The sequence below is a fragment of the Lepidochelys kempii genome, chromosome 5, assembly GCF_965140265.1.
Source record: "Lepidochelys kempii isolate rLepKem1 chromosome 5, rLepKem1.hap2, whole genome shotgun sequence".
NCBI lineage: Eukaryota > Metazoa > Chordata > Testudines > Cheloniidae > Lepidochelys > Lepidochelys kempii.
In genome coordinates, this window is record NC_133260.1 from 60,108,512 (window position 1) to 60,131,778 (window position 23,267).

Sequence of the window (23,267 nt, forward strand, 5' to 3'; positions counted from 1 at the left end):
TATTGTATAGAAGGGTTGCCTCCCAGTATCGGAGATGACAACTATTAGCCAACAGCACACTACCTGAAGTTGAAAACATATATAATGTATATATGTTGTTCTGATTTTTCTGAGAAACATTCATTTATCACAGAAATCTATCCTGAATATTACATGTAAGGGAGTTTAGTTGCTTACAAGCACGGTAGACTTTTTAAAGTGCTAATAGATTTATGGTCTCTTTTCCAACGCCCATCCAGAGTAATTAGCACATATGTTCTAAATAGATGATAGTTTTGTGAGCAATAAAGCAATTACCCATCGCTGGAGCTGACAGTTCCTTCAACTAAACTCCAACCAGCAGCTAATTGGAAAAGTCATTTCAGCTTCATTGTCTGCAATTAGTCCTGCTAAACTACTACACCCAAACTAACTGGTTTGAGGTTTATTTATTCATTTCTATTTGCATTTACAAACGTTTACCAAATAACGCTTAACTTTCCCAGCGTTTAGCTCATGTTTTCAGAGTCTCTGGGGCTGCTTTTTTTTTTTTTTTTTTTTTAAGCATGCTCTCGCCTTCCAGTTCCTTCTTTTCCATCAATACTGGAAGGTTCAGTGATTCATAAACATTTGTCCACTATGCTGAGACCGTTAGTTAAAACAATATTTCCTCTGCCATTCAGGAAATGTAGCCAGTTTAGCCAGAAGGGGCGGGGAGGTTGTAATGCTGGTAAAATACTTTGTATTTCCTTTCAACTTTCGCTCTGCATTTGAGGATACCTGGGTGGAGAGGGTTTTTTTTTCCCCTAGCCCACAGCTCTAAAACAAATAAATAAGATGTTCTGATGTACACTACAGCCCGTTTATTCGTGACAAAGCATGAGCAAAGATTAATCCAGGGAAATAAAATTCCCATTCACATAACAATAGAGAGCGTTTACTTTTTAGCAGGAGGGTTTTTTTAACGCAGATTTGGAACAGGAAAGCCCTTTCGCTGTAGTAATCCGAACGCTTCCCTCCTGAAGGTAGAAAAAATTGAAAGGCATTACATGTTCAGGACTTGTGCACAGTGAGTGGAAAAAATGTGTTAAACATCGGTTTGACGCCCCACCGGAGCTTCAAAATATACACCGGCTGGGTTTCTTCTACTTAATTTAATCTTTATTGGACTGGACTCCTTCTTGCCTTCTATTCACCAGAACTCCCAGTAAAATGTATCATTTGAGAGGAGGGGGGAGGGCTCTTTAGCCCTTCATTTTGAACAGCAGACTTTAGCAGGTATTTAGTAGGGAGGCACTCCAAGGAGTTTGAAGTAGGTTTCTTAAGTCAAGACTCCTGCCCAGGGCTGAGCTGGATCTGCAAAGTAGAAGATTTGCGTGTTGGGATGGAACTTGTAGCCTTAGCAACAAAGTATATACTTAAAGGAATTTACAGCTAAAGCATCCTGGACCCAGAAAGAAATGCGAGAGACTGAGGGGTTAGGAGCAGCAGACATAGTGCCTTGCTTAGACTTGGAAGCTTCCCCGCCTCCATAGTAAAGCATGTCTATTTTCTAACAACTACACATTTTGTTCACGTTTTTCGTTGGTCTTTTACAAATAAATCTGAGAGCGATTAACTATGTTTGAAAAACAAAAACCAGCAACTTCAGTTTCAGCGATCACAAAAGGCTTGCTAGAGAAATTCTTAGCTCAATAACCCGTAGTTATTTGCCCAACTTCAGGCAGGAAGTTATATGTATTTGTGGAAGAAAAGCTTCATTCACAAATGTCTCATATTCCCATTTTACGTGTCTGGCTCCGATTGACCCAGTGTCCTGACAAAATTAATAAGCAGTGCCACACACACAAATCTGTGATCTGCCGATAAGATTTAAAATAATTGTTGACTGTCATTGCATGTTATTATCATAACGATATAGCTACAGTCCAGTTCCAGGACTATCAGTTCAACCGCCAGGGTCATTATGAGTTTAAAATTGGGAAGGATCTGTATTGTAAAGAATATTTCCTACCATAAGTCTACACCCAGGTTATATCTACTTCTGATGACAACATTCCTTGTCTCTAAACAGTCGTAAAGGACAGAATAAAAATTAGGGCCCTATGAATTGGAACGGTCAGTTTAAAACTTTAAATTCCATGTATGTATATGTGTCTGTGGGTATGTATGTGTGAACAGAATGTCCGTACACAGCAAGTACAATACCTATCCACAGCCATATATATATACACACAGCACACGCATCCATGTGTGTGTCTGTGTGTGTGTGTGTGTATCCACATTCACATATGCAGTTCTAGAGTAAAGGCATTTTCGTGGCTCCCACAATTTCCTTCTATTACCAGCGATTAGATGGTGTCTATTCAAAGTTGCTGATCCAGAGAGAAAATAGGAGTAGATAAAAGGAGATTTCAAGTGACCTCCTCGTCCCTTTCACTCCAACCTGAGCCCCAGAATAGCCAAGGATCAACTCGGACAAAAGCCCTTTCCTTTTCCCTTTCAGCTTCAGAAGATTCAGTGCAAGGGGTTAACAATAAAACATATAACTCTAACCCAGTTTGGTAGGATCTTGCAATTTTGTATACTTTATTAACTACAGCGTTGGATATGCCTGTTCTTAATTCCCCAGAAATGTGTAAATAAAATATACTTAGCATGATAAAATACCTAACAGTTATTTACAGCTGGATGCGGTCTGCTTGAGCGATTTGTTATGTTTATTCTGTTTCATTTAAACTTTGCCTAAACCATATACCATCCCTCTGAACACCGATAGAATACTCTGTAATAAACAGATCTTACTACTGACAGCTTAAGTGAAAATGCTAAGGTTTATTACTTAGATCAACCTTATGATGGGGTAAATATGATTGTATCACTACTGTTGTTACCAGCAGCACTCCTGTATTTCCCGAGCAAAACACTTTTACAGTGTTTTATCTTATAGGCAAGGAGAAAAGTGACATTAAATACTTCAAATTATTCGAACAGACCTTAGTCTGTAAAAAGTCCTACTCAAATCTACTTCTGCTGGACTAATCCCTCTAGTAAAAGAAATAGGAGCTTTGACAGGTAACTTTTAAGGCAAATGATTATATAGTGCAGTTGATTGTATTGTCAGGACAACCTAACAACTTTCAAACTCGTTTCCAAACGTCACCTTTTCATAAAAAGCCTATCCCATTTTACTTGTAGGAAAAATAAATAACACCAAATTCATCCTTAACAGAAGTCAAGAGTTTAAGATATGGTCAGACGGGTTTCAATGTAGAGTCTCGTGTTAATGGCTTTGTACACATTTGTTTCGTTTGGCTTCAAGCACTCAGATCATCGCAGCTTTATTTGTGCAGAAAGTAAATATTTGGTTCTGGATTCACTAGTGTGCGCGAAATGATTCCCAGATTTCCCTGACATAGAAAGGTTTGATTTGCATCAAGAGGTCATCAATTTCCTTTCCTCTCGGTTGCTCAGAAATTGTCAGGATCCCTCACCCTGTGAGACAAGTGACCCTCGGTATGGGTTTTTATAAAGCGGACTTTCGATATACTCAAGCATTTCTTTGTGACCTAATGTCTGGGTGGACAACTGGAGAAAGACACAGAGCGAGAGAGCAAAGTTGTGATTCAGTGCCCTGGCTTCAGGTTGGCAGTCAACCGCGAAACGTTTGATAGCTAACAAATGACAAAAACAAGCGTTGGCCACTGGATAGACGGCAATAACGGCAGATTGGGAGGTGTTTTGCTGGCATTCCACTTTATGCCAACAATGTCTAAAATAATTTTAAGGATATTTGGGGCGGGGAAAGGAGGACTGAAGTTTATTTCAGTTAATAACATGCCAGTAGAGACTAATTGATAACGCACCTTTGAAAGGAAACCTTTGAAAAGCTGTTCTAGATTAGAGCTACTGACCTGTCTTCACCCTGTCTTCCCCTGGTTTCGAACGTGCTCCTTTAGCCAGCTGAATCTGGCTGTTTCCGGTGCACACTCTCATTAAACTCGCTCATGGTTTTTTGTTTGATGGGGTTATTTAACGTCAAAAAGTGGTTTGTTTGTTTTTTAATATCTCGCTGGCCTGGACTCTTCTACAGGATGTAGATAACAGTTTGAGCGTTTGTTTGTTTGTTTGTTACCTTTTTCCCAAGGCCATCTTTGTTCAATGTGATTTACCAAAGTACAAGAAGGAATGATCAGGTCAGATGGAGGCAGTCAGAAATCAATTTTAAGTGTGATTTGGGAATTTGTCCTCAGAATATTTTGCCTCACTGAATATTTTAGAAATGGGGAAAAGGCCTTGTAAATAAATTCTGGGTATATGCAACCGTAGATTAGTGCACACAGAGAAGGAGGGAGAGAATTAGGTGCTGCAGTTTGACTGAAAGTGAAGAGCTATGGCTTAAAAAAAATGACAAGTAACCAGCAATGGACTGTGAAGCCACCAGGTGCATGCAAAGGTCATCATAATCCACTGAAAACTACTTTTCAAAGCAAGGAGCAATTTTCTGTTATAAAAACAAAGTCTGGTGGATACATCTTTTATTATACTATTAAAAGAACTAGCACAGAAAAAAAATGCCTGGCATGGCTGAGAATAAAGGCCCCAGCACAGCTACTGGTAGAGGCGGTCTTGCTGGGCACGCCTCCTTCTAAAGGCTTGGCCTGGCACAGCTAACACAAGAGGCTCAGTCCAGCTGGAGTCTGAGCAGAGTCCTAGTCTGGCTAAGGTTATAGCAAATGGGCAACTTGGCCTGGCAAAGAGAAGCAGCTTGTGGCTGCAGGAGAGGAAGAAATGGAAATGTTTCCATTATAATTAAATTTGCAAAGCAGCCAAGAAAGAGAAATAGTGCACTGTGAACGGCATCATGAATATGAACTGACTGACCGTGTACCAGACGATATCAGACACAGTTTGTTAATAGTTTTCAGAATGTACTAACTGATTGGTGGGCAAAACAGCTCAGTGCAGGACTGGGTTGTTATTCGGGTATGTGTACTCAGTGTAAAATTCAAGGTATGCATTGAATAGGGTTCTCTGAGTGTGTTATAAGGATATCTATGAAAAGGGGGATTACGTGCATTTTAAAGGATTTTCAAAATGGCATTTGTATAGGTTTAAAATGTGTTTTCTTATCAGAACAAGAGTTGATTAGACGTACTAACAGTTACTAAAGGGAAATAGATATTTTACATGAGAACTGCTCATTGTGACTTATGGTAGCAGTATATATAGGTATTGTCCCCAATCCTGCCTATGTGTGTGACCGGAAGGTCTATATGCATATCAAAATATCTTTGTGAGGCTTAGCAGGAGAAGCAGGTGTTTAACATTTATTTTAGGACATACAGAATAAAGATGTCTCTAGAACTCACCTCCCAGCTCACATGTTATTTTGTCCCGTACCCAGGCTCTAAAAAAATAGCACTTCTATTGTGTTCTATACGTTTTCCCCAAAAATAGCTTTTAAAATGTGTTACAGATTCACAACCGAAATAGATAATGAACTTTTTTTTCCCCCGAAGACACAAGAGTAGACAGAAGCAAAAGAAGAGCTTAAAACGGAGTCCATTTTTGTGTTTCACCGGAACAACAAACAAACAACAACCCCTAACATTCCAAACTGTGCTCTCATTTAATGAAAGTAAGTTCTAATGTGTCAAAAGAAGGTTAAGTTTGAGAAAGTCCTAGCTTTGCACTGTTATCCTGGTCTGTTCTGGCCATTTGGTATGTGGCAGAGGGCAAGTTAACAGTAAAAGCTCATTTCCAAATTACATTTGAGTTGGCCCCATTTTTAAGTCTTACTGTAATTTGTCGGGGGTGGAAATGCATCTTGTCAAGTGAATCTTGTTTTGACTTGGACATCAGAGGAATCAGACTACTTTTATTGATAGATTCACTTCGTCCCAGCTCAACTGCTATCAGTCTACTTCCCAAGACTCACACAACGGTTCAGTTGAGATGGGACTTTCGTCGAGAATCAAACCAGCACTAACGCAGGTTTCCCAGTTCCTTTAAGTATCTGCTTTTAGAATACATAGGTAATTGATTCTTTCTCAGCAAATGATCATCACCATCCGCACAACTATAGTGGAGTAAAAATACACCTCTGAAACAGAACAATATGCGTTGGTTTTTACTTTCTTCTTATTGTAGTCTGTTTCTCAGGTCAGTGGGATCTGATTGCTGCTGTTCCTTTAATCTGTTGACATTATCTCCCAGATAAACAAGCTGCCATCGATCTTTTCATTAGGTGATCAAATAACAAACAAAGCAGGTGAAAAACAAGAGCATTAGTATGCTTACATTTCTTTAGCGGGCATCCTAGCAACATTATTGGAAGTAAAAGTTCGATTCAATAAGTATATGGAATGGATGCTGCATCAGTTGTATCTACAGTATTTGCGGAGATACACAAAGGGAAACACAAGCGTGTTATCTTATTGAGGGAAGTGCGTATATAGATACACGCGCATATCTTTGTATCTGTGTGTTAAATGGAAAAAACAGGTCTCACAAGAAAATACTAAAAACTGGAGGCTATAAATATCTCCCATCTATAATTCCTACAAGCAGATTCAATATGCCTGGCATATAGAAATAACGGGCCATGTTCTCAAGTTGGGTTGCTTGACAAGTCTCGGGAAAGCAGCCTGGATGCTAGAGGCAAAAGTTATCCTTGCAAAGTACTGCTATACTGTAACTCCATCACAGTGGGTTTCCAATGAAATGTAGACAGACGCTGCTTCCCATGTTAACCCCATTAGAAACACCGAATAGAAAAAGCAGTACTTGCCTGGTGAAGCCTGGTTTGGCCGGGGTTCTGGGTGCCAGCTGAAGCGATCCAGGTTCCGAGGAAACCTTTTCAAGAAGGAGCAGGGCACAAGCTGCTGGGTCCGTCCACCTTCTCTCTCTCTCTCTCTCTCTCTCCCTCTCTGTGCCTTGCTCTGCCTCTTTTACGCCCTGTCTCTTCACAGTCTGGGGAGTAAAATCTAGATGATATACATACAGAGCTTGCTTTTTTTGTCTGATTTAATCTTATTCGTTTCACCTTTTCACTGACCAGAAGCAAGGAGCGAGAGTTTATTTGGAAAGAGGGAGAGAGAGGAAAGGAGCCCACTGTTGCATAGTCAATAACATCCTTTTTATCAATGCAATATACAATAGGGGCGGCTTGGCCAGGGGACTCATTGAAAATCTCTTCATTATTTCAGGACAAAACAAACCGTTTATTCTGATTTTAGAAATCATCTTCTCAAACTGGCTCAAAATCTTACATTTGTGGGCTTGACAGAAAAATAAAATCATTATCAAGGCACATCTAAGGCTGTTTAAAAAAAATAAATGGAACATCTTTGTTAAAAAAGCTTCTGCAATACTTTACATTCCCTTTTTCCTTGGAGGTTTTGCTTGGTTTCCAAACTGATTTAAAACTTTGATATGAGCTAAGGGGAGTTCATGCAGTTTCTTTCTTCTTTGTCACACACAGACACTCGACCAAAGCGCATTTAAAACCTCGCACATCTGGGGACGTTGCAGGGAAGAAGGGATGGGAGACAGGAGGCTAGAAGAGGTATACAATTTAAAAGGTTTGTTGCCCCAAAGCTGCTTCTTTATTTTGAAAAAAGTAATGAAAAGATTTTGTGGCGTCCTGCTGCTTTACAAAAGGCACGGGCTTTGTGCACTGAGGAGGAAGCGGAGAGCTGGGGACTTTGCTGGGCTGCAGTTCCTAGGCTCGGTTCCTGTCCGCTAGATGGCAGCCGGATCCAGCGATTCCATTACTAGACAGTTGGAAGAGAGAGAGAGAGAGAGAGAACACCCCCCCACACCCCCACCCCGTACATACTCCAACCTTCACTCTCTCTCTCTCTCTCTCTTTCTGTCTCTTCCTGGGACTTTCGTTTACAAGCATTGATCTTCCCAGACAACAAAACGAGAACTTACTTTTGTTTTATTACTAATTATTGAAGCATTGCTGCCTGTTTAAACAGCCTTGGAAAGGGACACTATTGGAAAGTGTAATCATCATCATCGTAATTAATTGTAACCCTTCCAGGGGAAAGTGTTGAGTTCTGTTCTCATTTTACGACACCGAGAATTCCACCAGTGTCATTGATCGTAATTAAAAATATCAAAGGAAGGAGAATATTTTAGGTAATAAATGGGAGCCAGCAACGGTGGTATAGAAAAAAAAAAGCAAAGTTGAAGTTTATATACATATATATATATATACACACATACATACATACATATATATAACATATATAATAAGCAATGTAAGTGGGTGTATCTATATATCGATACATATATATATATATATATATATATATATATATATATATTACACAAAGCACTTTTTTTTTACTTTCAGTAATTAAAATTCCTAATAAGGTTTTTCAATTGGAAACATACAGAAATCTGATTAATAATAAAAAAAAACTTTTCAGCGTGAGCCACAATAATTTCCTTTTAATTCCCCTTTCCCCCATCGCAATGCATCTCCACCCCCCGTCCGTTTGATGTGTGTGCGTGTGTGAGTGTGTATGACCATAGACGACCCATACTAATCAGGTCTCAAAGTAAATAGCAGCGCAGGGCGATCTCAATGTAAATTGCGCTTGTCAGAAGAATCCCCCCCCCCCTTCCATTCCCCAGCCCAGTCAGTAGGTAGCAGAGAATTAAAAAACAAGAGGGGGGCCTCTTAACCAATGGAGTGAAGGAGGCTTGGCTAACCTTAGCCTCCCATTTTCTCTCCCCCCAATTCAGGGCTCTGACCAGTCAGTCGCCTTTGATTATCAGTTGCCAGCAGCCCCTCTCTTGGCTCCTTGACATGAGCTCCATATAAGGCAGCGATCTCCATAGAAACGTGTCAGTTTCAATAGTAGTGTCAAAGTTCACTATATACAGACATTCGCGCAGATCCCCCTTTCGGAAACATTGCTCTGCTAGTCTTCCCGTTTAAACGCATTCATTTTTGGGTCTCTCTCTCTCTCTCTCTCTCTCTCTCTCTCTCCCTCTCTCTCTTCCTTTCTCTCTCTCTCTCTCCCCCCTTTCTTGCATATTCTATTAGATTTTTTTTTCTTCAGCTCCCTTTTCTCCTTCCTTTTCTTCTTTTTCTCTACCCTTCCTCCTAGTGTCTTTCGCTTCATTCCTGCAGGAGAAGAGAGAGGTGAAACTAAAAAAAAAAAAAAAAAAAAAGGGGGAAAAAAAGGGAAAAAAGAAGCAGCAGCAGCAGCCCAGAGAGAGAGAGAGGGAGAGAGAGGACGCTTTCATATCTTAATACCGTCATTATTTTTTTTCCATTATTGTCTTTTTTTTTTAATTAATTTTGGGGAGGCTTTTGGTCCTGGCTGATGAGTTTTTAGCTGAAATACTTTTTCTGAGCAAAAAAGAGAGAACATTTTCCAGGCGATCTCCAGTGATTTTTGTGACCAGCACCGTGTATTATAACCGAAGAAGAAGGAAGGGGCAAGAAAGAGGGAAAGAAGAGGATTTATTTATTCGACCTACTTTGGATCTCTCGTTTTCTGCGTGTGCCATTATTATTCATATTCTATTTTTTTACACTTCGCCGTGAATTCGTCTCCGCTGCGAATTAGTCACATCCAATTGCTTTTGTATTTCTTTGGGAAAGAGAGAGAGAGAGAGAGAGACCGAGAGAGAAACAACAACCAACAGCAACAACAACATCAAACTGTCTAATCTTCAATCCCTCCTCGATCGCGTTTCCCAAGACTGGTTTCCTGAATGGCTGACTGCGTTTTGCCCTGGACCTGGCCCCCGGACACTTTTATCCCCTGATCATCGGCAGCCTTTCTCTCTCTCTCTCTCCCCACCATCCTCGCCCAGGCCTGCGCCCCCAAAAGAGCCCAGAGCGCCGGCGGCGGCAACTGGGGACAAGACGCGGCACCAGCACCCGCCGGGCCCCGGCAGCGAGCAGCGGCGGCGGCGGCGGCGGCGGCAGCACCGACCTCCTCCTCCTCCTCCAGCTTCCTCTATGCCTGCCCATCCTTTGCACGCCTAGCGCTCGGACTGTGTGGCGGGTGCGCGCGGGGTGTGTGTGTGTGTGTCCGCCGATCGCCTCCCCCGTGCGACTCTCCTGCATGCCTCGCCCCGCAGCCCGGCCGGCCGCGTCTCGCTGTGCAACTTGAGGGGAAAAACACATATTTAAAAAAAAAAAAAAAAAAGAGGGGGGACCAACAAAAAAAAAATCCTTCTTCCCTCCCTCCCCCCCCCAGAGAGAGAGAGAGAGAGAGAGAGAGAGAGAGAGAGGAGGGGGTTGCAAAAATAAAGAGAAGGAAAACGGCAGAAACAGCTACAAGAAGCAGCAGCCACGCAAGGGCCGCCGCCGCCGCCGCCGCCGCCGAAGCAGAGGCAGGCAAGATTCCTTCTCTCTCCTCTCTCCCCCAAATCCGAGCCACCCACTCCCCCCCGCCCCCCTCCTCTCCCCGCCAGCCCTCCGCCAGAAGCGCAGCTCCCCAGCACTTTTTGGGCCCGAGATATGGCAATGGTAGTTAGCAGCTGGCGAGATCCGCAGGAAGACGTGGCCGGGGGCAACCCGAGCGGCCCCAACCCAGCCGCTCAGCCGGCCCGGGATCAGCAGCAGCAGCAGCAAGCGGCCTCGGCGGCCCCGCACACCCCGCAGACCCCTAGCCAGCCGGGACCCCCTTCCACCCCGGGCACGGCCGGGGACAAGGGCCAGAGCCAGCAGGGCTCGGGCCAGAGCCAGCAGCACATCGAGTGCGTGGTTTGCGGGGACAAATCCAGCGGCAAACACTACGGCCAATTCACCTGCGAGGGCTGCAAAAGTTTCTTCAAGAGGAGCGTCCGCAGGAACTTAACTTACACATGTCGTGCCAACAGGAACTGTCCCATCGACCAGCACCACCGCAACCAGTGCCAATACTGCCGCCTCAAGAAGTGCCTCAAAGTGGGCATGAGGCGGGAAGGTGAATATTTCTTCCCTTTTCTCCTCTCCCTCTCCCTGTAGCTCGGGGTGTATGCTTGCAATCCCTCTCCAGCTTTGCACCCAGGCTTTTGCTTTGCGCTGGTGCCCTCCTCCTCTTCCTTTACTCCCCCCTCCGCCGCCACCGCCGCACACTTCCCTTCCCTGCTCACTGGGATGGGAATTTATTATGATGATCAGTCACTAAATATTTATTATTTCTCCGGTATCACTAGTATAATCTCTCCGTGTGTATGTGGTTTTGTCTATTGTTGGCATGAGGCTGGGGGGACATCATTCTTTACAAGATGGGTTTCCTTCTATTCCCCCTCCCTCCATATATAACATTTAAAAACCCCACAGCACTTCGCAGTAGATCAATTTCCACCATCATCTTTCCTGAAAGAAAGATGAAAGACATGGAAGTGGGGGAAAGAGGGGGAGAGAAAGGAAGGGGGGAGAAATATGCTACTGTATCTCAGCTTCCTTGTGCTTGCCAGTATGGTAGAGTCTGCCTCTTGCAAGATCTGGCCTTCTTTTACTCCATGCTCTCAAAGGAAAGTTTGTGACTGAACCGTTTTTATAGTCCTGTCATTTTTTAGCATGCTGCTCATTTTATTTCTCCACCAAACTCCACCCTCTGTTTAAATACTGCATACAAATTACAATTTACAGCATATTTACTGATCCTTCTGATTTTAGCATTATACATAGTCTGTTTCTGGCATGAGCTCCTCACCATTGCAAATGCTATTTTTTTCAGCGTAGTTCTTGGTGTTTGCTTGCAATATGTCTCATTTTCCTGTAGCAAGACTTGCTGCCCTATATTTTCTAAATATATTTAGCAGTTTACAGTTAAAGTTCATCTTGTGACTATCGTTAAAGATGTCTTATAGGCAAAGAAGCGAAACAGTCAATTTTGTGGAGTGGGGATTGCTACTTTAATTAGCTTTAAAATTATATTTTATATGCCACTAGAAAAGAAAGTGAGTTCCTTCAGATATGAAAGAGCTCGCACATATGACGACTTCATTTGTAGCTTCAGGGAGCTGTTTGCAGGCGTCTGGGGAAAAAAGCAAACTTAGAATTGTGTTTTCATTTAATTGAAAAATAACTGCCAAGTTTAAAACTATAATTAGGTGGAGAGGGGGGAAAAGGAGTCCAGCCACTTAGATTTTGAGGGCTCGACTGGAATTTAGGTTTTCATCAATTCTATAATAAAGGATAAAGTTACGAAAATATTGCACGCTCTAAACTGCAAAAGATAAACTATATATAGGTGCGTGTTCGTAATAAACCACAGTAGCCGTATCTTCTCCTTGAATTGCCTTTGTTTACATTGCATGCAGTTTAGAACACTGACACTGATGAAGTAAAACATACACACACTAAAAAAAAACTTTGGTCAGCTTTAGGAACTCAAAGCATGCTTACGTTTTGTATTGAGATGGTTAATGAATCCAGTGTTTTTGCAGTTGCAAGCTTGTGCATTCAGTGTGCAAAGCTGTCTACAGGCTTTTGCAGTTGCAACAGCGCAGCAAAGATATTAATTAAACCATCGCATTTTTTCACTAATGTTTGGTTACTGTAAGTTCAGACCCTTCCCCCCCCCCTTCGAATATTTAATCTTTCTCTTCCTTCTCTCAGTGAGAACTTTGCTGGGCACGTATCGGATGCTTGCTCCGTGTAATAAAAAGTTAGACGTGGTTAGGTGGGGGGCTGTGACCTGATCCAGTTTTAAGGATAATTGGATGGTATTTTTGAAGAATATGGACACATTTCTTTTTTTAAAAAACAATTTGCTTGTAAATCTACATGCTCCTCGGACAATGGACTGGGAAATAAGAAAGAGCTATGGTACCTCTATTTTTACCAGATTGCTGGGATTTTTACCCCAGCCACCACGCTACAATCCGGAGGATTTCTTTTATTTGTGTTTTGCTGGTTGCTTTCCTTTTGCTGCAAGTGGGGGGAGGATGGATTGTCTCGTTGTTTTGGCTGAGATTTTTTTTTTATTTTTAATTTGTATTCTATTTTATTTTTTTGGCTGTGCTGGTGATGGGCCGGGATGCCTGTACAGGGGCTGAGGGTAAGGAGATGCAGCCTGTTATGTATACACTGCTCCATGTGTATATGCTGTCTATAGCTCTCTGTGCGTGTGTGTGTGTGTGTGTGTGTGTCTGTGGGAATAAGCCCTGCATTGTCTCCGGATCGGCTGTAACGTGTTAGGCGATGTTTGCAAGCCTCCTGGATGCACATTTCCTCTCCTTTTCTCTTTCTTTTTGTCAGCGGTTCAGCGAGGAAGAATGCCTCCAACCCAGCCGAACCCAGGCCAGTACGCGCTGACCAACGGGGACCCTCTGAACGGCCACTGCTATCTGTCGGGATACATCTCGCTGCTGCTGCGGGCCGAGCCCTACCCCACCTCGCGCTACGGCAGCCAGTGCATGCAGCCCAACAACATCATGGGCATCGAGAACATCTGCGAGCTGGCCGCCCGCCTGCTCTTCAGCGCCGTCGAGTGGGCCCGCAACATCCCCTTCTTCCCCGACCTGCAGATCACCGACCAGGTGGCCCTGCTGCGGCTCACTTGGAGCGAGCTGTTCGTGCTCAACGCGGCGCAGTGCTCCATGCCCCTGCATGTGGCCCCTCTGCTGGCCGCCGCCGGCCTGCACGCCTCGCCCATGTCCGCCGACCGGGTGGTGGCCTTCATGGACCACATCCGCATCTTCCAGGAGCAGGTGGAGAAGCTCAAGGCCCTGCACGTCGACTCGGCGGAGTACAGCTGCCTCAAAGCCATCGTCCTCTTCACATCAGGTGAGTGTGCTTGGGGGGAGAGAGGCCAAGGGCTGGGGCTGGGGGAGCTGAAGGGAGAGGTCGGAGAAGGCGAAAGAGATCGCTAGGCAACAGCAAGAGCAAAATCACAGGGTCAAACCTCCCAGATACTCTCCCCGCTCCCCCCCCCCCCCCACTCAGCCAGTCTGGGTTGGGGTTAGGTTAATAAAACCCATTCGATTTGCAAATCAATGTGGCTCCCACGTTTATGGGAAGAGCTGTAGATGGCTGGAGTTCTATACACACTATATGCCATTACCCCCACTGCCAGGGTTTGTGCTCCTTGTGTTTCCTTGGATAACGCGGGATGGGGAGGTGGGAAAAACAGAGAAATATTACCATCTATCTGCGGGTGTGAGAGTGACTGTGTGCCTGCGAGAGAGAGAGAAGGGATCTGGGTTTCTTGTGGCACTTTAACTGGCAAGGAGGTTCTCCCTGAGAGTGTTAAAAGGAGGGCATAAGCACAAATAAATCATAAACCATACTGATTTATTGCTGCCTGATTTCCCCTTATCGGAAACCATTCATGTTTGCAGTTGCAGAGGTTATTGAGGATCGTAAAAAATGGATTCGATCTAAAAGAGAAAGGCAAAACAAAAAAACAAAAACAAAAACCCCAACAACCCAAAAAAGCTAACCCCAACAATAGAAACAGAAAGTCACGGGGGAGGAGGAAGGGGGTTATGTACCAGCTTACCCGCCCATAGAGAAATCTTTTTGCTATGCAAACCACACAAATATTGGAATTTTAACAGATTGCCTGAAAAAAAATACCAAATTAAGTGTAGGAGGTGGTAACATGCATGCATGCATGTGAACAATTTTTCTCATGATAGATGGTTGAAATTAACTTGCAGGAAAGTGTATTAACTTCGCTTTGAAGTGTTCTGGTTGTAGCCTCTAAGACTATAATACATCTTTTATTATTGTAACCTTCCAGAGGGAAATACATAAACATCAAAGAGGAACAATTTGCGGAAAATATAGGAAATATAAACAAAGCAAGATAAAAAGCCACTCGGTGTTATTTTCTTTTTCTTTCTGTCTTTTCCTTATTTGAACCAGTCCTCCCATCTAGCAATAAATAAACAGTTCTAATAAATCTAAGTTGAAACTAGGCTGAATCAAAATTAAAAGCATTCTTGAACAAAGATGGCAAATCGTTCAAAGGCCTTGTTTAACAGTAAGCAGTTTATAATCCATCAATATTTGTTGCCTTTCATGCATGAAAAATAGTATTTACATGGTATTAAAATGACTCTTAAATTTGCACAATATTGTAATGTAGCAAATGTAGTATTAATATCGATTTGAACATCAGATAATTTATTTAGACAGGAGTATCTAATTTGTATGCAGGGTGGTCAGAGACATGTACTTTGACTGCCCCCTTTTACTTTCAGTGCAAATGCAGTCTTGTAGTGTTGGAGGGAATCTTTCTTTGCGAAGGATAAAGTACAGATCTTAAAACAAATGGGAGATTTACTGATTAGCCATCTTGACATTTTAATGCATTTTATCTTAATAAGTCTTCTTGATGGAAACATGTTTTTCAAAAGTGACAAAGAGACTGGGCAGCATTTATCAGCCTGATTTAACTCGAGTCTGTCTGCAGACTTACATTCCATACTCATTCATTTCAGAATGTACATCAGTAAACAGACCAATCGCTGAGAACCTTTCTGTTTTTAAACACATATTGAAGAAATTATTGTAAAATAGAGGGAGAACTGGTGTGGTGTTTAGTAGTTATTAAAAGCAAAGACACCTGAATGGCGTTTGCCCCAAATGAAGAGTGGGGTTTTTTTTCCCATCTTTTCCCCCAAATTCTGGACCTGAGCTAGCTGTGTAACTGGTGGCTTTTTTATTAACTCCTTCTTTATATATTAATAGTCAAGTATTCAAGTATATAATGAAATATTTACCAAGGGAGGAGCTTGCTCCAGCAATTGGCTAAAGAGATGAATGGGGTTTAGGAAGGAAACAATAATATTATTTTGGAGCAGAATAGCATGGGACATATTAGAAGGTGAAAATACAGCTGTCAGTAGTAATTTACCCCTTTCCCTTACCCCCAAACACACATTTCCACTTTTGACTAAACTTGGTTTGATTGCTAGCCAGAGGGGAATTCATGGGAAACCTTTCTCGAAGTCATCCAACTTTTAAGCAAACTTTGACTGATGGAAAAGACATTTTTAGACATATTGTCCAAAGCAGTTTACTTAGCACTGAGTATTTAAAGCTGGCATGAGGTTATCCTGGTGTGTTTTTTACATTTGGCGTCCGAATAGTATATTTAATCTTTAAAATGCTGGACACCGTCCAAGAACTAGGTCGTGACCCAAACGTACTTCTCTTTAAAAAAAAAACGTTATTAATTTATACACCTACATTTTTCTTCTAATAAATAAAAGTTCCCACGAAGGGACCAGACAAAATAACATAAATTCAATAAATCTATTTTTAATAACTAGATTGATTTCTAGTTATATGCCAGCTGATTACATCTATATTTTCTGAACACTAAACTCTTCTGAATGCATCGCATGATAAGGCTGGAATGTACTGAACAGTGATGGTTATTTATTTACATAATTTCTTTTCCATAGACTGCACGAAGAAATATTGAGCTCTCCCTTATTGACACATTGCCATATAAAAAGTGAGACACCCAGAATTTCCACATTAGCCCTCCATTTCTTAACTGAGCTATAATTCACAGATGGTAAATATGTATTGCATTACTTCTTACACATACTCCATTTTTCCGAACTCAATATTCTAATCGGTTTTATACCATATAGTGTTTAATTTTTTTTAATCTTTGTTGTAAGCGGTTGGGAAAAAAAACTTTAAGGGTGCTAAATAAAATTCAAATAAACACATATGCCAGGGGCATTTCAAATAATTAAGCGAGAGTAGATATTATCTGCATTAGAAAATTGTAAGAGTTTCTGTGTCTAATACAAAACCTAAGACGTATTCTTCCCCCTTTTTAAAGTATTTCTGTCAAGTAACTTCCCAATCTTGATTGTCCAGTGATTCTGCAGTATAGGTGCACTTATCGTAAATAGCTGATAAATATTTTACTAACCTTAAGGGTATGACATATGGGGCCTAAAAAATCTGCTGGGCTATCAGTAAGACCCTTTCATATTGCATTGTTTGGAAGTTGAATAGGATCCTATTGCATAATGAGCAGATGATACATGTAAAATACCAAGATATATGTAAATATGGAGTGTGATTTGTGGCAATCAGCATATGAACAGGACTATGTTTTTGATATATATTTCAAACAAGAACAGGCCTATTCTTTTGATACAGGTATAGATATAGATATTGCAACCTGGTGCTTTATATGTTGCAAAATAACACTGCATTAGAGGTACAGTATGGATTAGCAAAACAGTCTGGCTTGGATAATAGTATATCTGAGGGATGCCTAGTCCGTAGCTCAGGTCAAAGGTTCCTTTCCTCAGAAGTTCTTGAATCATAGCTTGTTTTATTTGTATTTTTGCTCGAGGCTATAGTATGGTAGATGAAGGTGTTCAGAAATCTTTTTAAATTCAGTTCTTGAAATAGAAAGACATACACTTCAAAAATCCAGTTGCCAGAGATTTTTGCTTTGAATAATTTGTTGTGTCTTTCCAGGGTCATAAATTTACATTCACAATTTTGTAATGTCCTTTTGGGGCCATTAACATGCATTAATTCATATACAGATCTATATATTAGCAAAGTCTGGCTTTGATCTATAGTAAACCGCTCTGCAACTGACTGCTTGCCTGTGAGCCTTATGTTTTAAAAATATTTATTATTAATAAACGTAACAATGTGGATATTTGAACTATAGGGGCAAATCCATTATATTTCACTGACGGTAGTTTCCTGAGCAAGTCTCTCAACTAATCAGCTGATACACAATAATTCGCTGTTTTGGAATTTTAGATAGATAGATACGAGGCTTCCAGTTCATGTTCTCAGATTAGTATGCAGTTGCCTAGATCGCATCGTTCTGCTGGGTATGAAGGATATACTTCTGGCTCTCTCGCTCTCTCTCTCTCTCTCTCTCTCTCTCTATATATATATATATATATGAAGGATATAGTTCTGGTCACATTTAGACAATGCTCATGCAGCCGCTTCCAGCTTTATGTCTGATAGCTGCAGATGTCTGCTTAGCACAGGCTGGAGTAACTGAGCCATATTCCTCTTAGATTATTATACAGTTTACAAAGATGTGACCGATTTTCAATTACTTGATCCTAGATACAGAGAGCAGTGCAGCTTTTCTCTTTGGCATTGCACTGCAGATTCCGGGCAAGAGACTCAAAATCCCATACTGCGAAAGCATTTTGACTTGTTCGGATTTCCAGCCATGTCCAGAAACTCGGCGTATTTGAATTAATTAATCAATGTATGTATTTATTTAGCATGCAGCATAGATGCAGGCCACATTTAGTATAAATCCAAACAATGGCTCTCCTGGTTCTGTGGTTGAGTTGTATTCATGGTACAACACTCATCAGTGTGTAGATTAAAGCAAAATCATGAGCATAATAGCCCCGTTCCTCCTCTCTCTCCCCTCTCAGAGGCTGATAGTCTCCTGACAGAGGACAGGTTGCTGTGGCTTGGCTGTGTGGTTTCAGATCCACCCCCCGCGCGCACACACACACACACACACAGAGAGAGAGAGAGAGCCTCTTACATTATTTATTTCCAAGGTGGAGGAAGAAACACAAAGGGAGGTTTTGCCTGATCTTCTCTCCGGCTGTTGGTGTGATTGTTCGGCTGGCCCTGCCTGGGTGCTGATGGGGGTGTGATGGTTGGAAGGGGCGGTGGGACGGTGTATTTAGTCCCTGTGTGTGTGTGCTGTTTGCTCGTTTGCTTACTGAGTAACTAACTGTTTTCCCCCCTTGTCTCCTCCTGGTGTGTGGCTGCCTGGGCAGATGCCTGTGGCCTGTCAGATGCTGCCCATATCGAGAGCCTGCAAGAGAAATCTCAATGCGCCCTGGAGGAATACGTAAGGAGCCAGTACCCCAACCAGCCGAGTCGCTTCGGCAAACTGCTCCTGAGGCTGCCTTCCCTGCGCACCGTCTCGTCCTCAGTCATCGAGCAGCTCTTCTTCGTCCGCTTGGTAGGTAAAACCCCCATTGAAACCCTCATCAGAGATATGTTACTGTCTGGGAGCAGCTTCAACTGGCCTTACATGTCTATCCAGTGTTCCTAGAGCACAGCCAACACCCCCATAGAGACACTGAGGACCAACACAAACAGAAATATACGAACCGAGTAAAGTTGGGGTACAGAGAGGGGGGGAAAGCAGACAATAAACAAAAAAATAAAGACTCGTGTAGGATCAGATCTGTGACCATGTTTGAAAGGAAAAGAAAGGACCTTGTGTCTGTGGAAAATATTGGAAAAAGGACCGAGGGAATTTTAATAAAACCAGAAGGAGAATAATGGATCTTCCAGGATTTATTGTGGACTGATGTGGATATATTCTGTACAGAAACAAAGAAACAAACAAAAAAATATTGACGCTGAACTGAATCTTGTGTAGAAAACACACACACGCAAACACTTACCACGAACATTGTTATTCATTTTGTAAAATATTAGTCTTTATTTTCATTTTTTGGTAAAATTTAAAACATCGTATGCGCATAAAGAAAAAAGAAACAAGAATTAGGGGAAAATAACATTTTCCAAATAATTATAAAAAAAACAATTGTCCTGTGTCTATGTATCTATATCTGTTTTGTATTTTTTTCTGGTTCCAAACCAGGTTTCCTGTGATTCTATACTAATAATTTTTGATATAACCCTTTGCTTCTTATAATGAGTGCGATATATGTTGTCGAAGCTGTTCTTCAAGAATTAAAATTGAAGTGAGAATTTAAACAAAAATAAAAGAATTTAGCAAAAAAATTCATTAGTCTTGTTGCTTGACCATGCCAACAGAGTTTACAAACGTATACTCCCTAGCTTTTAACTTCCAGTGGGATTAAATGGGAGAACTTTTTTAAAAACTTCTAGGGAGCTACAAAGTTGTATAAAACACACAATGTTCCAAAACTTATTTGAGTGTGCAAGCTTAGGATTTAAGAGACAAATGGGAACACAAACAGTTCAATGTCATAGATGAATCAATTTATCTGCGATTGTATCACAAAGCTAAGTGCATGTACCCTGGTCAACGCTTTTTGAAACACCTTTCTTGTCAGTTGAAGCTTCTGCTAAGTTTACACAGTGCTGTTTCCTTTTGGAATTCCTGGGCAAGGTTTGAAGTCACTGTATTCTACCATCATTGTGCAGTGATGTGCAATATAAGGTATACTGTAGTCATTTTGCCTGTTATTCGTTTGTTAAAAGCTTAGTGGGTTTTTTTTCCCAAGAATTCAAAGACCCAACACTGTGTGTTCTGATTGTGAGCGGCATTTGCTATATTGTGCTGAAATGATCGGTGTTATTGTTTTTTTCTCTCCTCTAGTCACTAAATGTAAAGGGTATTCCCACCCCATTAATACAGAAAGCTAACTAGAGGTTTGCTTGTTGGGTGGTGTGTATGCGTGTATCATACACACACACACCCTACATGGATTATTGTGCTGTAGATCTATAAAATGAAAATTTGAGAGGTTTACAAAAGCCCCGGTTTTTTTAAAATTTTTTTAAAAAATCCTTTCCATAATGGAGCCCCTTCAAAGGTGTAGGCTTCACAATGCTTCTAGCCGGTGGTGCTGATCTCTGTAGCAGCCTTCAGTGCATTAATGTTTTATAGGATCTGAGACGGAGCTGTAAGAACACATACTGCCAAGGGAGCTCTTTCTTAACGTATTAATAAAGCTGGATCTTTTAACAATAACATCCCCACACACACCTCCCGCGCCCTCCAAACAAACCCGGACCAGGCAGGATTTTCAACTTGAGGCGTGATCGGCAATGGTTTTCTTTTAATTTACTGTCCAGATCTTTATTATTAATTATATTATTATTATTATTATTTATTAACAAGATCCTTCAATCCAACTCGCTTGGGGTTTTTTAATATTCTAGGCGCAGCAGATCCGAAGCGAGAGCAGTTCTATACAGTAAGCACTTACATCTGGATAATCAACATTACGGGCAGACATTCTATGGGGGTAAAGTCAATTTCAATATGGAGACTCAGGCTGTCTCCCTAGTAGCCGCTATGTGTATGATTATTGTAACCCTGGGCACACAAGGATGGAAATTAGACGCAAATACTTTTCTCTCTTCCCAACTCACATGAGCGCTAATAGGCGACAGCTCTGTTCCTCACCCTGGTTGACTTCCCCAGAGAGAGGGTACACCAGCCTCTCTGAAAGAGAGAAAAGGGAAAGGCAGACACTGAACACAGACACTCAGCACTTGGAAATACTGAAAGTAATCCTTCAGCATTGTTTTTGGTGGGATGGGTGCCGGGGGATACAGTGGCTCGAAGCAAAGAGAGATCTAGCTTTCCTCCAATGAGATGTAAATATATTCATTACAGTGTTATCCCACTAATGAAAATAGATAAACTTTTTCGTAGGTAAGAAACGTATTTTTCAATTAATTTTCATGTTTATGAATAATACTAGCCCACCGATTGCCACGAAACTTGCAGGTTAGATGAGGTGTAAGAGATGCAGTTATTGCCATGTATGTGATTAGAAAGAAGTGTTTATTCCCTTATTAAACTTTTGCTGATACACGGTATTGTGTTCTGAAGTGTTAACTATAAAATATTTATTGTGGTTGTGAACATTTTCCTTAGCCACTTTCAAAGTTCCTGGGCATTCATGTATTTGCTGAAAATATTGTACCACTTGTCACAGTCACACAGTATATGCTACAATGTTGATGTGGAGAAGGGCCAGGGTCCCTTCATAAGTTTCTGATGACTTGTTCTTCCGTATCATGTACCGTTTTAAAGCCAGCTCGAGTTAAATTTCTCCTCGGTGTTATCTTGTTTAGACTTAGACTCATTCTTTGACTCCGTTGCATCCCCCTCTTAGAGAACTTCATAGCTTTGATGGTGTCCCTGGTTGTGTTAAATACAGTGGGGTTTGCTCTACTGGCTGCAAAAAAGTAGGCCACTGGCTACTTCTTCACTAAGAAGGTGTTTGGTTTTCCCGCTACAGTAACAGGATGTGCTCATTAAAAGTTTGTCAGCGGCAAAGTACTTCAGAAACCCAGCAATAGTGTAACGTATATACTTATGTTAATGCAGGGGTTTAGAGAGCCCTGATAGCAACATACACAAAGGGCTATATACCTTTGGCGTCGCACTAACTAGCTGGTCTCCTCCCACTCCCCAATTAAGCCTTTTATGTCCAATCAAATAAATATTTGGAAATTTTTCCAAATGGTAGGTCGAACCACTGCTGATGCAAGGATTTCGTGGTAGACTGTCACGGAATGACGTCTGACGCTTCGGGGAGCTTTAATAAATAGTGCAAGTGTGATGGTTTGGTCGGTGTTGTTCTTGTTGTCTTAAATACGTGCAGTGAGGAATTGTATCTGATCCTTTTTTCTGTGTATATTTCAATACATAGCCACACGACTCTGGGGAGCACATTTGCCTGTGTTGCTCAGACAACTTGTGAGTCGAGTTTTGGCAGTTCTGAGTCAATCTCCTTAACCTGAAGAGAAGAAAGCGATTTGAAACATTCACAGGATAGACAAGGATGGCCTCAAGTTCCCTTCAGTCCCTCAGAATGAGGTGGAATTTAAAAAGCCTTGTAAGTGGCACATTTTACTGCACACTTAACGGGGCGAATTTAATAATGAGTTGCAGAGGCAGGGTCTCCTATATGTAAAACGCTCTTTTAGTACGAAATAAATAGTGGCTATTATAGAAAGCGCTTTACGAATGCCTATGGCTTGAGGTCATTTTAAGTTACATTAAAAGGTAAAAGTACTAAAGGAAAAGTAAATTCAACTTTGGTTAATGCGAAGGAAACTCTGTTTGGCTCCAAACATTTTAGCAGCTGCATAGGGCTTAACCCAAAGTATCTTCCTTTAAAAAAATTACCTGTGACATATGAGTCAGACGTTCCCTTTTCAACAAACACGCTCACTGAGCGACTGAGAACTTTAGCTTATTTGAAGTAGAGTTAAACTGTTGTAGACACAAGCTTCACTTATAAATCAAAAAGGGGAAGTTTCCCCAAGGAACTGCTAGACTAGTGCGAGAGCACATTATCCGCCTTGTGGAACAGCCTATTGGAAGAGAGAGAGCGAGAGCGAGCGAGATTTTTTACACCACCAATAATCAAGCGAAGAGACATTCAGAAACAAGGTCCCCTCCTGATATGTACACGGTCATTACAGATACTGGCGAGGTACTTCCTCGGTTTCATGGGACATTCTGACTATTCACGAGGCTAGTTTGTGGTGTTTTACACTCCTGAACCTGAAGCTTACTTGATCTGCGCTTTATTTGGAGCAGTGGCAAATCTCTTCTTCAATCGCACTGTTCTTCCTGTTGCTTTAC

At 41.6% G+C, this 23,267-nt stretch overlaps 1 protein-coding gene and 2 long non-coding RNA genes across 10 annotated transcripts in view; 1 reads left to right on the forward strand and 2 right to left on the reverse strand.

Annotated features, from left to right (window-relative positions):
- The window catches only part of LOC140911441 (uncharacterized), a 66,388-nt gene extending 55,338 nt beyond the window's left edge, over positions 1-11,050 (reverse strand). For 6 of the 8 annotated variants that reach the window (XR_012158962.1, XR_012158961.1, XR_012158960.1 and 3 more), the window contains exons 1-2: positions 9,487-11,050; positions 6,773-6,954 (exon numbers count right to left, since the gene is read on the reverse strand). This is a non-coding gene — a long non-coding RNA (uncharacterized lncRNA). Of the gene's footprint in view, positions 1-6,768; positions 6,955-9,486 lie in introns of all 8 variants that reach the window. The other 2 variants (XR_012158957.1, XR_012158956.1) reach the window with 2 other exon arrangements.
- On the reverse strand, positions 828-6,756 carry LOC140911442 (uncharacterized). The gene is made up of 2 exons (XR_012158963.1): positions 6,283-6,756; positions 828-1,335 (listed from the first exon to the last, which is right to left on the reverse strand). It is a non-coding gene; the product is annotated as an uncharacterized lncRNA (long non-coding RNA).
- On the forward strand, positions 8,890-21,485 carry NR2F1 (nuclear receptor subfamily 2 group F member 1). The gene is made up of 3 exons (XM_073344473.1): positions 8,890-10,925; positions 13,211-13,738; positions 18,712-21,485. Exons 1-3 carry the CDS (start codon positions 10,478-10,480, stop codon positions 18,990-18,992), a joined length of 1,257 nt encoding a protein of 418 aa, XP_073200574.1. The 5' UTR covers positions 8,890-10,477; the 3' UTR covers positions 18,993-21,485.
- The last annotated feature ends 1,782 nt before the right edge of the window (positions 21,486-23,267 follow it).

Bases quoted from the DNA above. Each gene is read 5' to 3' on its own strand.
- NR2F1 (XM_073344473.1), top strand. From the start codon at position 10,478: ATGGCAATGGTAGTTAGCAGCTGGCGAGATCCGCAGGAAGACGTGGCC. The intron at 10,926-13,210 runs GTGAATATTTCT...TCTTTTTGTCAG, and splicing joins AGTGGGCATGAGGCGGGAAG to CGGTTCAGCGAGGAAGAATG. The intron at 13,739-18,711 runs GTGAGTGTGCTT...CTGCCTGGGCAG, and splicing joins CATCGTCCTCTTCACATCAG to ATGCCTGTGGCCTGTCAGAT.